This window comes from Globicephala melas, chromosome 4, assembly GCF_963455315.2.
Source record: "Globicephala melas chromosome 4, mGloMel1.2, whole genome shotgun sequence".
Classification (NCBI taxonomy): Eukaryota; Metazoa; Chordata; class Mammalia; order Artiodactyla; family Delphinidae; genus Globicephala; species Globicephala melas.
This window is the reverse complement of record NC_083317.1, coordinates 90,867,189-90,879,720: the sequence shown is the minus strand read 5'-3', so window position 1 is coordinate 90,879,720 and position 12,532 is coordinate 90,867,189. Positions and strand designations below refer to the sequence as shown.

Sequence of the window (12,532 nt, the reverse complement as noted above, 5' to 3'; positions counted from 1 at the left end):
TGCTCTGGACTAAAGTAGACAAAGTCAAATTGATAAAGCCATGAACAAGAATGTGCGTCTCAACCAGGGTGTGCAGTATGCTCATTTGCTGAGATCACTTCTAAGAATGCTAGGGAATTAGAGTTAGACCACAGTGATTTGTGTATGATCTACAGGTATCTTCTTCTTATTGCTACCAGACCTACACACTGTTACACCCACAGTGGTGTTTACCTGGTTATTGTGTTTCTTCTTAGGTTGACAGACACTGGACAAGAAAGGGTCAAGTGATACATACCATTACCTTTTTTTTTTTTTTTAATTTTCTAGCAATTTTCTGGAATTAGGAAACAATCTTGTATGTAAAATGTTTATTAACTTAGCATTATACCTTACCTAAACAATATAGGGATTGGACTCAAAATAGCAGTTTCCTTCTTTCTACCCTTGTTTTCTCCCTCCGTTCAATCCTTCCTCCCTCTATTCTTACACCCCTACCTCCCTGCTCCTTCTTTTCTACCTATATCTCTACCTATCCACTTATCTAACTACCTTAGGAAGCCTTTGTTCAAATGAAATCTTGTGTGCAATGGATCACAGTTAGAATACAACTGGAGTACATTTTCAAATATTTCTGATATGTTTGTGTCTCACAAATGCACTGTGTTTTTAATGGGATATGACAACTTTGGATTGATGCCACATTAACAACAATAAAAACATCATAAAACTCTTAGATATTCTATTTATTTTTATGACTTTATAAAAAGAAGTTTAATGGAAATATGTAGGAAAAAAACCTACACAACTTTAGCTAGGGAAATAAAACCATTTGATATCCTAGTTTGTATACTGCTTCAGCTTTGCAGAAAAAAATATCAAATATATAATGAGAAATTCTCATTTCATTTTTCATTTAATTACTCAAAAAAAGATAAAATGTCTATTGGCTATCAAGAAAAATCAAAAAAGGTATACAAAAGAAAATAGCAAAGATCTTTTTATTTTGAGAGAAAGAGGTCTTCAAAATGAGAAAAATTTTACAGTTGTAAAATTTATCAAGATTCACACATTGCAAATTGAAATGCTTTTCTGTATTCAAATTAGTGGTGTGAATTTTTTCCCATTACTCAAAAGAACTAGTTCAAATAAAGAAATTCCATTGCTGACAGAACATTTTAAAATTGACAGATTTTTAGTAAGATGGAAAATGTAATAGCTGAACCAATCTCTCAAACTTCTATTCCAAATTCCATACTTTAAGGATATAAACAATTTAAGAAACAATCTGGGGAGTGTATTTGTGATCTGGGATGATTTTACTAATTCAGAATTTTTTATCATAAAGAAAACAATGTTTTAGTTTTCTTGTAACAATAAGGCACATTTAAAAAAAATGTCTTTAAGATTCTTTCCAAAAATTTATTCTACTATCTCATACAGCCTTCTCCATATCTATCTAATAATTTTCATAGTCAACTCATGTTAATTCTAAATTAGCATGTGTATTTCTCAGCTGTGTTCTCAAAGTAGGCTTGTGTAACATTAATAGTTCCTAACTTAAATTCCTAAATATCCTTAACCCCTCTGCATGGGAAAGTGAAGTGTACTGCAAATAGTCCTTGAATTTATTTGAGCATCATGCATGGTAACCTGCAGTTTGTTCAGTATTGTGGCCTTGTGTGTATGTGAACAATTACATTTTCAAATTAAGTAAATATTTTTGTAGTTAATAAAATATTTTGATTATTGACTGCATTGTACCTTTTGGTAATTTTATAGTTTCTCAATCAACAGATACTAAAAATACAACTACTGTACTGTGGGGAGTCTATAGGAAAAAAATGTTTATGGTAGAAAAGTTTCTTCCTATTCAAAAAGGTTAGGGACCTCTGTCTTAGAGTATTTATTATATGTATGTATGCATATTTGACAACTAATTATACATCCAGTCACTTTCTGGCTTTTTCCTTGACTAGGTGAGCAAAAATATATAAGCAAAGAAAATGGTGAATAATATATAAATTTGATTATTAGCTTATAAAATGTATTATTGTAAATTGCTGTATCTTAGATTATTTCAATACAGTTCATGAAGCCTTTTTGTAACAATCTGGTTGAGGAGGAATTTAGAAAACTATTAGTTTTACTGTTCTGTCTACTCTTATCAAACCTACTCCTTCTGAAAATGAAAAAGTTTCTTTTAGAAGAAAGTAATTTGTGTGCTAAATATATTCCCTAATGAAGATAAGTAAGGAAAGCACTTGTTGACAGGTCATAATGCCCTTTCTAATTTTGCTTACACAGGAACCCCTTGAAACTCAAAGTTGTAATTAAAAAGATTAGGTTATACTGGTCAAATGGAATTTATAGTGATAAAGATATTAGAGATTTGACTCAATACTGATTTCAATCCTTGAGGAAAATTATAACATTTTACTAAATAGGTTCTTTAAAAAGTACCATTTCTCCTGTGAAGAATCTTCATCTTCAGGCTATTGTGGAAATACTATAGACTTTGCAGTCAAAGAAATCTGAGTTCAAATCCTCTCTACCATAAAACAAGTGGTCTTAGGCAAGATTAACTTCTCAAGACTTGATTGTTCCAATGAGTACACTAATGCCTAGGTTGTGAGGTTCTCATGAGAGTTAAATGGACTGACATATAGACATTGTCAGTATGGTAGTATTTAATTAGAAGCTGTTTTTCTATAGCTCTTGTGTAATAATGGACATTTTTAATAGCAATATTATGTGTAAACCACAGTTCATCATTTCTATTTATTTAAAATATTTATTTTTAAATAAACTGTCTTTTCACTTCTTTTACAGAGGTATAGCTGAATTTTCAACATGAACTAGGAATAATATTATTGATTTGCTAGGCGTACTAGTCCTTGCAGACTTTCATCTGATAATGTTGGAAGAAGAAAGATATGTTTCTAAGATACAAAATAATATAATACAATTTTTAGGATATATCTATAGACCTGCCATCATGATAATTACTCATTACATATTTGCACAAGAAAAGGAAGCAAATAACAGAAGGACTTCTTAGTGGTACATTATTAATGGGTCAGTGGTCTTCAATTTTTGGAAGTAGGGTTTAGCAGAAAGTGGAAAACTATTATACTGAATCATTTTATTCTACTAATGTGGATGAAATGCATCAGGTTTTACTTCAAGTAATATGTGCAAGGCCACAATTGTATTATGCCTTATTTTGCTCAGAATAAAAAGCTGCTTTGTGCAAAAAGTAGCTCAACACTTCAAAGGAAAGGGCTGGTTTTATTAAACACTGAAGTGATTTATCCATGTCTGTTCTCTAATTCAATGACTATAAAATTAAATGCTGTCACTAGAGCAAATATTCCATCCTGTATTCTGAAGTTGAATCTCATACTATATTAACCATATAGGGACATTTTCTCTTAAATTTTTACCTTTTTTAGGAACATGAACATGCTTTAAAATATTTTGTTGTATGTTATATGAAACTCCTCACCACCCTTATTTAAAACCCCTTTATGACCCTTGGGTACTCTAGTAAATAGAATGGGATGGCTTTACATTAAAAAAAAAGAGAGTATTATGCAATGTAATGATTTTAGGTAGGAAGTGTTTATTATTCAACATGTAACTGGTAAAGTGGAATCTGTTACTTTTATTTCTGTTAAAGATAGATTTTTTTTTTTTTTTAATGTCAGGATTTCAAGAAGGTTCTGCAGAAGAATGTTGTGGCTTATGTTAGTCTCCACAGTCCTGTAAGCGGTAACTCAAGTCTCTACTCTGTAGCTTCACCATCTCTTCAGCAACTGGTAGCTGAGGTAAGATGAACCACTTTTGAATAAAATGATTCTGCAAAACTGCCTTTTTCTCTATAATCTGGCATTTCTTGATATTTTCATTTTTTTTAATATGCATAAAACCATCCCTAAGTGTTTTTTTGTTTATTTTATATATTTATTTATTTATGGCTGCGTTGGGTTTTTGTTGCTACGTGTGGGCTTTCTATAGTTGCTGCGGGCTTTCTCTAGTTGCAGCAAGCAGGGGCTGCTTTTCATTGCTGCATGCGGGCTTCTCATTTTGGTGACTTCTCTTTGTTGTGGATCGTGGGCTCTAGGCGCACGGACTTCAGTAGTTGTGGCATGTGGGCTCAGTAGTTGTGGCTCGCAGACCTTAGAGCGCAGGCTCAGTAGTTGTGGTGCACGGACTTCAGTAGTTGTGGCATGTGGGCTCAGTAGTTGTGGCTCGCAGACCTTAGAGCGCAGGCTCAGTAGTTGTGGTGCACAGACTTCAGTAGTTGTGGCATGTGGGCTCAGTAGTTGTGGCTCGCAGACCTTAGAGCTCAGGCTCAGTAGTTGTGGCACATGGGCTTAGTTATTCCTCAGCATGTGGGATCTTCCCAGACCAGGGCTCGACCCCATGTCCCCTGCATTGGCAGGTGGATTCTTAACCACTGCACCGCCAAGAAAGTCCCCCTAAGTGTTTTAAGGAATGATCTATTGCTGATTTTTTTTTTATCATTGTCCCTTCAACCAATGTCCTATGTTCTGAAGTCCTTTACTTTCTACTCTCTTATGGTTATAGTTGCAGGAATGCATCTATAGAGGATGTGTGTAAAAGTGTAAATTTATTTCTTAAAAATTGAATTTAGTGTTTAAGTTCCCAATTCTGCCAATTTTGGCATGTTGTGGTAAACTTGGTTACTTTGGGATTTCTTCTCCTTCATTCATGTTTTGAGTAAATGTGGAACCTGTTCTGTCTTTGCAACTACACTGTAAGCCTCCTCATAGCAGGACCTGTGTCTAATTCCTAGAATATCGTGAGAAGTAAATTCAAGAAACTTGGAAAATATTGTTTGCAGAACATTTATGGAAAAGGAAAGCATGTTTTTTTCTACAAAGTAACAAAAAAAATTATGCAGTTTGTGATAATGTCTTGCTAGAGTTATCTCTTTTTTAAATTTAGTTACTCCTCACCTGTTTCAAAGAAATTTTCAGAACATCTTTCCTATTTATTGTTAGAGTTCACACTTTTGTTTCTGCATTCTTTTTATGACTTTCACTAAAATGATATGTATTATATCTCAGAATGAAAGCAATCATGCCACGACTGCAGGGTGGTTTTCTCCCAACCCCAAGGGCTACTGGTGTATATTAGAAAATGACCTTTTAGATACCCACAGAGTGTCCAGTATCACAGACACTGAACTAGAAAAAGAGAAGGATAATGAACGGTGCTTTGGATTAGCCATAATTCTTGATTGAAATGTAATGCAAACTAACATTTTATGACTTTCATAATGTATTTACTAGTTTAATAATTTTCACTGACATTTCCATATGTAGTATAATAAAGAAGACATTATGAAAGATGAAATAGATAAATCTGTACATTTAAGATCAGCCAAACCCCAGTGTGCATGCATGTAATCCAGAACTGTAAGTGAGTCTCTCCTTCTCTTTGTACTGCTTTGAAATCTCTGACTTCCTTACATGTCTGGAAAAAATGTCAAAAGAGGAAAGTCAGCTGCCGTTGTCTCCCTTGGGAAGTTAAGATATTCCTGAATAGGTTATCAGGAAGAAAGAAGTATGAGCTCAAGTATCCAGAAACTAGTGAGAGTTTAAAAATGATTTTGCCCTTACAGTTTTGTCTTTCAGAATATCATAAAAAATGGAGTCACACAGTATGTAGCCATTTGTGTGTGGTTTATTTTACTTAACATAATGACTTTTAAGATTTACCCATGTTCTTACATGGGTCAGTAGTTTACAGCATCTTCTAGACCACTAAGGAAACAGTCAGTAATAACTAGATGAGTGTAATATCTTTGGAGCTCTCCCTCTGGTTTGATATTCTAACTTTGGTTTTGAAATGAAGAGAAATTAAACTATTCACATAAGAAAATAAGCCATTTCCCTGAGGTTAGTCCACTAAATTTGAATTAAATCATCCTGAGTGAAAAAGATGGAATCTTTTGAAGATTGAGAAATGTTTAATTAATCTAAATCCACTGCAGTGGATTTTAGGTTTTTCTTGGGATTCGTGAAAGCTCCACTTTCAAAAAAATTTCCTGAAGAACAGTGAAAAGTTGATGGTTACCAAAGATGGGTAATAGGAACATGAGAGTTCATTGTACTGCTCTCTCTTCTTTTGGGTTTATTTGGAAATTTTCATTATAACTTGAAAAAAGAATCTCAAAAATACTTAAATTTTATAAGTTACCACACTAATAAATTAGTTTGTTTTCTGAAAGTAGCAATAATCTACCAGTGACTTACACACTGAATGGTAATAAGGGGCAATAACGAAGGCATTTATTTTTATTTATTTATTTTTTTAACGTATTTATTGGAGTATAATTGCTTTACAATGGTGTGTTAGTTTCTTCTGTATAAGAAAGTGAATCAGCTATACTTACACGTATATCCCCATATCCCCTCTCTCTTGCGTCTCCCTCCCACCCTCCCTACCCCACCCCTCTAGGTAGTCACAAAGCACTGAGCTGATCTTCCTGTGCTATGTGGCTGGACCCACTAGCTATCTGTTTTACATTTGGTGATGTATATATGTCCATGCCACTCTCTCACTTCATCCCATCTTACCCTTCCTCCTCCCCATGTCCTCAAGTCCATTCTCTACATCTGCATCTTTATTCCTTTATTCCTTCATTCCTTCAGAACATTTTTTTTTTTAGATTCCATATATATGTGTTAGCATACAGTATTTGCTTTTCATTTTCTGACTTACTTCACTCTGTATGATAGATTTAGGTCCATCCACCTTACTACAAATAATTCAGTTTTGTTTCTTTTTATGGCTTAGTAATATTCCACTGTATCTGTGTGCCACATCTGCTTTATCCATTCATCAGTCGATGGACACTTAGGTTGCTTCCATGTCCTGGCTGTTGTAAATAGTGCTGCAATAAACATTGTGGTACATGACTCTTTTTGAATTATGATTTTCTCCGGGTATATGCCCAGTAGTGGGAAGGCTGGGTCATGTGGTAATTCTATTTTTTAGTTCTTTAAGGAACCTCCATACTGTTCTCCATAGTGGCTGTATCAATTTACCTTCCAACCAGCAGTGCAAGAGGGTTCCCTTTTCTCCACACCCTCTCCAGCATTTATTGTTTGTAGACTTTTTGATGATGGCCATTCTGACCAGTGTGAGGTGATATATCATTGTAGTTTTGATTTGCATTTCTCTAATGATTAGTGATGTTGAGCATCCTTTCATGTGTTTGATGGCAATCTGTATACCTTCTTTGGAGAAATGTCTATTTAGGTCTTCTGCCCATTTTTGGATTGGGTTGTTTGTTTTTTTGATATTGAGCTGCATGAGCTGCTTCTAATTTTGGATATTAATCCTTTGTCAGTGGTTTCATTTGTAAATATTTTCTCCCATTCTGAGGGTTGTCTTTTTGTCTTGTTTATTGTTTCCTTGGCTGTGCAAAAGCTTTTAAGTTTCATTAGGTCCCATTGGTTTATTTTTCTTTTAATTTCCCTTTCTCTAGGAGGTGGGTCAAAAAGGATCTTGCTGTGATTTATATCATAGAGTGTTCTGCCTATGTTTTCCTCTAAGAGTTTGATATTTTCTGGCCTTACATTTAGGTCTTTAATCCATTTTAAGTTTATTTTTGTGTATGGTGTTAGGGAGTGTTCTAATTTCATTCTTTTCCATGTAGCTGTCCAGTTTTCCCAGCACCACTTATTGAGAGGCTGTCTTTTCTCCATTGTATATTCTTGCCTCCTTTATGAAAGATAAGGTGACCATAGGTGCGTGGGTTTATCTCTGGGCTTTCTATCCTATTCCATTGATCTATATTTCTGTTTTTGTGCCAGTACCATATTTTCTCGATTACTGTAGCTTTGTGGTATAGTCTGAAGTCAGGGAGCCTGATTCCTCCACTTCCATTTTTCTTTCTCAAGATTTCTTTGGCTATTCAGGGTCTTTTGTGTTTCCATACAAACTGTGAAATTTTTTGTTCTAGTTCTGTGAAAAATGCCATTGCTAGCTTGATAGGGATTGCACTGAATCTATAGATTGCTTTGGATAGTATAGTCATTTTCACAACGTTGATTCTTCTAATCCAAGGACATGGTATATCTCTCCATCTGTTTGTATCATCTTTAATTTCCTTTATCAGTGTTTTATAGTTTTGTGCATACAGGTCTTTTGTCTCCTTGGGTCGGTTTACTCCTAGGTATTTTATTCTTTTTGTTGCAATGGTAAATGTGAGTGTTTCCTTAATTTCTCTTTCAGATTTTTCATCGTTAGTGTGTAGGAATGCCAGAGATTTCTGTGCATTAATTTTGTATCCTGCTACTTTACCAAATTCATTGATTAGGTCTAGTAGTTTTCTGGTGGCTACTTTAGGATTCTCTATGTACTGTATCATGTCATCTGCAAACAGTGACAGTTTTACTTCTTCTTTTCTCATGTGGATTCCTTTTATTTCTTTTTCTTCTCTGATTGCTGTGGCTAAAACTTCCAAAACTATGTTGAATAATAGTGGTGAGAGTGGGCAACTTTGTCTTCTTCCTGATCTCAGTGGAAATGGTTTCAGTTTTTCACCATTGAGAACGATGTTGGCTGTGTGTTTGTCATATATGGCCTTTATTATGTTGAGATAAGTTCCCTCTATGCCTTCTTTTGGAGGGCTTTTATCACAAATCGTTGTTGAATTTTGATGAGAACTTTTTCTGCATCTATGGAGATGATCATATGGTTTTTCTCCTTCAATTTTTTTAATATGGTTTTTCCATTGATTGATTTGTGTATATTGAAGAATCCTTGTAGGCCTAGGATAAACCCCACTTGATCATGGCGTATAATCCTTTTATTAAGCTGTTGGATTCTGTTTGCTAATATTTTATTGAGGATTTTTGCACCTATGTTCATAAGTGATATTGGCCTGTAGTTTTCTTTTTTTTGTGACATTTTTGTCTGGTTTTGGTATCAGGGTGATGGTGGCCTCATACAATTAGGTTAGGAGTGTTCCTCCCTCTGGTATATTTTGGAACAGTTTGAGAAGGGTAGATGTTAGGTGTTCTCTAAATGTTTGATAGAATTCACTTGTGAAGCCATCTGGTTCTGGGCTTTTGTTTGTTGGGAGATTTTTAATCACAGTCTCAATTTCAGTGCTTGTGATTGGTCTGTTTTTATTTTCTATTTCTTCCTGGTTCAGTCTCGGAAGGTTGTGCTTTTCTAAGAATTTGTCCATTTCTTCCAGGTTGTCCATTTTATTGTCATAGAGTTGCTTGTAGTAATTTCTCACGATCTTTTATATTTCTGCAATGTAGCTGTTACTTCTCCTTTTTCATTTCTAATTCCATTGGTTTGAGTTTTTCCCTTTTTGATGAGTCTGGCTAATGATATATAAATTTTGTTTATTTTCTCAAAGAACCAGATTTTAGTTTTATTGATCTTTGCTATCGTTTCCTTCATTTCTTTTTCATTTATTTCTGATCTAATCTTTATGATTTCTTTCCTTCTGCTAACTTTGGGGTTTTTTTCTTCTTTTTTGTCTAGTTGTTTTAGGTGTAGTGTAAGGTTGTTTACTTGAGATTTTTCTTGTTTCTTGAGGCAGGATTTTGTTTCTATAAACTTCCCTCTTAGAACTGTTTTGCTGCATCCCATAGGTTTTGGATCATCGTGTTTTCACTGTCATTTGTTTCTAGGAATTTTTTGATTTCCCCTTTGATTTCTTCAGTGATCTCTTGGTTATTTAGTTGTGTATTGTTTAACCTCCATGTGTTTGTATTTTTTATAGTTTTTTTCCTGTAATTGATATCTAATCTCATAGTGTTGTGGTCGGAAAAATACTTGATATGATTTCAATTTTCTTAAATTTACCAAGGCTTGATTTGTGACCCAAGATATGATCTATCCTGGAGAATGTTCTGTAAGCACTAGAGAAGAAAGTATATTCTGTTGTTATTGGATGGAATGTCCTATAAATATCAATGAAGTCCATCTTGTTTAATGTGTATTTTAAAGCTTGTGTTTCCTTATTTATTTTCATTTTGGATTAACTATCCATTGGTGAAAGTCGGGTGTTAAAGTGCCATACTATTATTGTTTTACGGTTAGTTTCCCCTTTTATGGCTGTTAGCATTTGCCTTATGAACTGAGGTACTCCTATGTTGGGTGCATAAGTATTTTCAGTTGTTATATCTTCTTCTTGGAATGATTCCTTGATCATTTTGTAGTGTCCTTCTTTGTCTCTTGTAATAGTCTTTATTTTAAAGTCTATTTTGCCTTATATGAGAATTGCTACTCCAGCTTTCTTTTGATTTGCATTCTCATGGAATATCTTTTTCCATCCTCTCACTTTCAGTCTGTATGTGTCCCTAGGTCTGAAGTGGGTCTCTTGTAGACAGCATATGTACCGGTCTTGTTTTTGTATCCATTCAGCCAGTCTATGTTTTTTGGTGGGAGCATTTAATCCATTTGCATTTAAGATAATTATCAATATGTATGTTCCTGTTACCTTTTTCTGAATTGTTTTGGGTTTGTTATTGTAGGTCTTTTCCTTCTGTTGTGTTTCCTGCCTAGAGAAGTTCCCTTTGCATTTGTTGTAAAGCTGATTTGGTGGTGCTGAATTCTCTTAGCTTTTGCTTGTCTGTAAAGCTTTTAATTTCTCTGTTGTATCTGAATGAGATCCTTGCTGGGTAGAGTAATCTTGGTTGTAGGATTTTCCCTTTCATCACTTTAAATATGTCCTGCCACTCCCTTCTGGCTTGCAGAGTTTCTGCTGAAAGATCAACTGTTAACCTTATGGGGATTCCCTTGTATGTTATTTGTTGCATTTCCCTTCCTGCTTTTAATATTTTTTCTTTGTATTTAATTTTTGATAGTTTGATTAATATGTGTCTTGGCATGTTTCTCCTTGGATTTATTCTGTATGGAACTCTCTGTGCTTCCTGGACTTGATTATTTCCTTTCCCATATTAGGGAAGTTTTCAACTATAATCTCTTTAAATACTTTCTCAGTCCCTTCCTTTTTCTCTTCTTCTTCTGGGACCCCTATAATTCAAATGTTGATGTGTTTAATATTATCCCAGAGGTCTCTGAGACTTCATATTCATGTAAATATGAAGTAAAATATTAATATGAAATGAATATTTTCACAGAAAGAGAGGTAATTTATAATTTAAAATATATATTCATTTCTTAAATGGAACTCTTAAAAACTTAAAAACTTTTATATACCTGGATTCTTTTTTTTTTATACCTGGATTCTTTTTTTTTTTATACCTTTTTTTATTCTTTTTTTTATATACCTGGATTTTTTTTATATACCTGGATTCTTTTCAATTTTTTTTCTTTATTCTGCTCTGTGGTAGTTATTTGCACTATTTTATCTTCCAGGTCACTTATCCATTCTTCTGCCTCAGTTATTCTGTTATTGATTCCTTCTAGAGAATTTTAATTTCATTTATTCTGTTGTTTATCATTGTTTATTTGCTCTTTAGTTCTTCTAGGTTCTTGTTAAATATTTCTTGTATTTTCTCCATTCTCTTTCCAAGATTTTGGATCATCTTTACTATCATTACTCTGAATTCGTTTTCAGGTAAGCCACCTATTTCCTCTTCATTTGTTTGGTTAGGTGGGTTATTATTACCTTGCTCCTTAATCTGCTGGGTATTCCTCTGTCTTCCCATTTTGCTTAACTTATTGTGTTTGGGGTCTCCTTTTTACAGGCTGTATGTCCATATTTCCCATTGTTCTTGGTGTCTGCTCCCAGTGGGTGAGGTTGGTTCAGTGGGTTGTGTAGACTTCCTGTTGGAGGGGACTGGTGCCTTTGTTCTGGTGGATGAGGCTGGATCTTGTCTTTCTGGTGGACAGCACCATGTCTGGTGGTGTCTCTTGTGGTGTCTGTGAACTAAGTATGATGTTAGGCTGCCTCTGTGCTAATGGGTGGGATTGTGTTCCTGTTTTTCTAGTTGTTTGGGATGATGTGTCCAGCACTGGAGGTTACTGGTTGTTGAGTGGGACTGAGTCTTAGCATTGAGCTGGAGTTCTCTGGGAGGGCTCTCACTGATTGATATTATAAGGGGCCAGGAGGTCTCTGGTGGACCAATATCCTGAACTTGGCTCTCCCACCTCAGAGGCTCAGGCCTGATACCCAGCCGGAGCACCCCAACCATGTCAGCCACACGGCCAGGTATGTGGGGAGTTTCTTGCCTTTTTGGAAGTCTGAGGTCTTCTGCCTGCGTTTAGTGGGTGTTCTGTAGGAGCTGTTCCACATGTAGATGTATATTTGATGTATTTTTGGGGAGGAAGGTGATCTCCACGTCTTACTCCTCCACCATCTTGAAGGTTGGTGTCCCAATGCTTTTATATGGTCAATTTTTTCTCATAATTTTGTTACTGTTTTGAATATGCTTTTCTGTTACCTTTGTGTGGTAAATATTTTTACAGAAATAGAAATAATTAGTTCACTTTATATTAGCTTATAAGTTTTAGAATTTAAAAACTCACAAGGAGTATAAAATAAATATTAATATTCTTTTAAGAGTTCCATTTAAGAAATGAA

At 34.6% G+C, this 12,532-nt stretch overlaps 1 protein-coding gene across 1 annotated transcript in view; it reads left to right on the top strand.

The window, feature by feature from the left end:
- NAALADL2 (N-acetylated alpha-linked acidic dipeptidase like 2) overlaps positions 1 to 12,532 on the top strand; it is an 801,118-nt gene that overhangs the window by 408,842 nt on the left and 379,744 nt on the right. Inside the window, 1 exon segment of the mRNA XM_060297515.1 lies at positions 3,690 to 3,809. Within this exon segment, the coding sequence (XP_060153498.1) occupies positions 3,690 to 3,809 (120 nt within the window).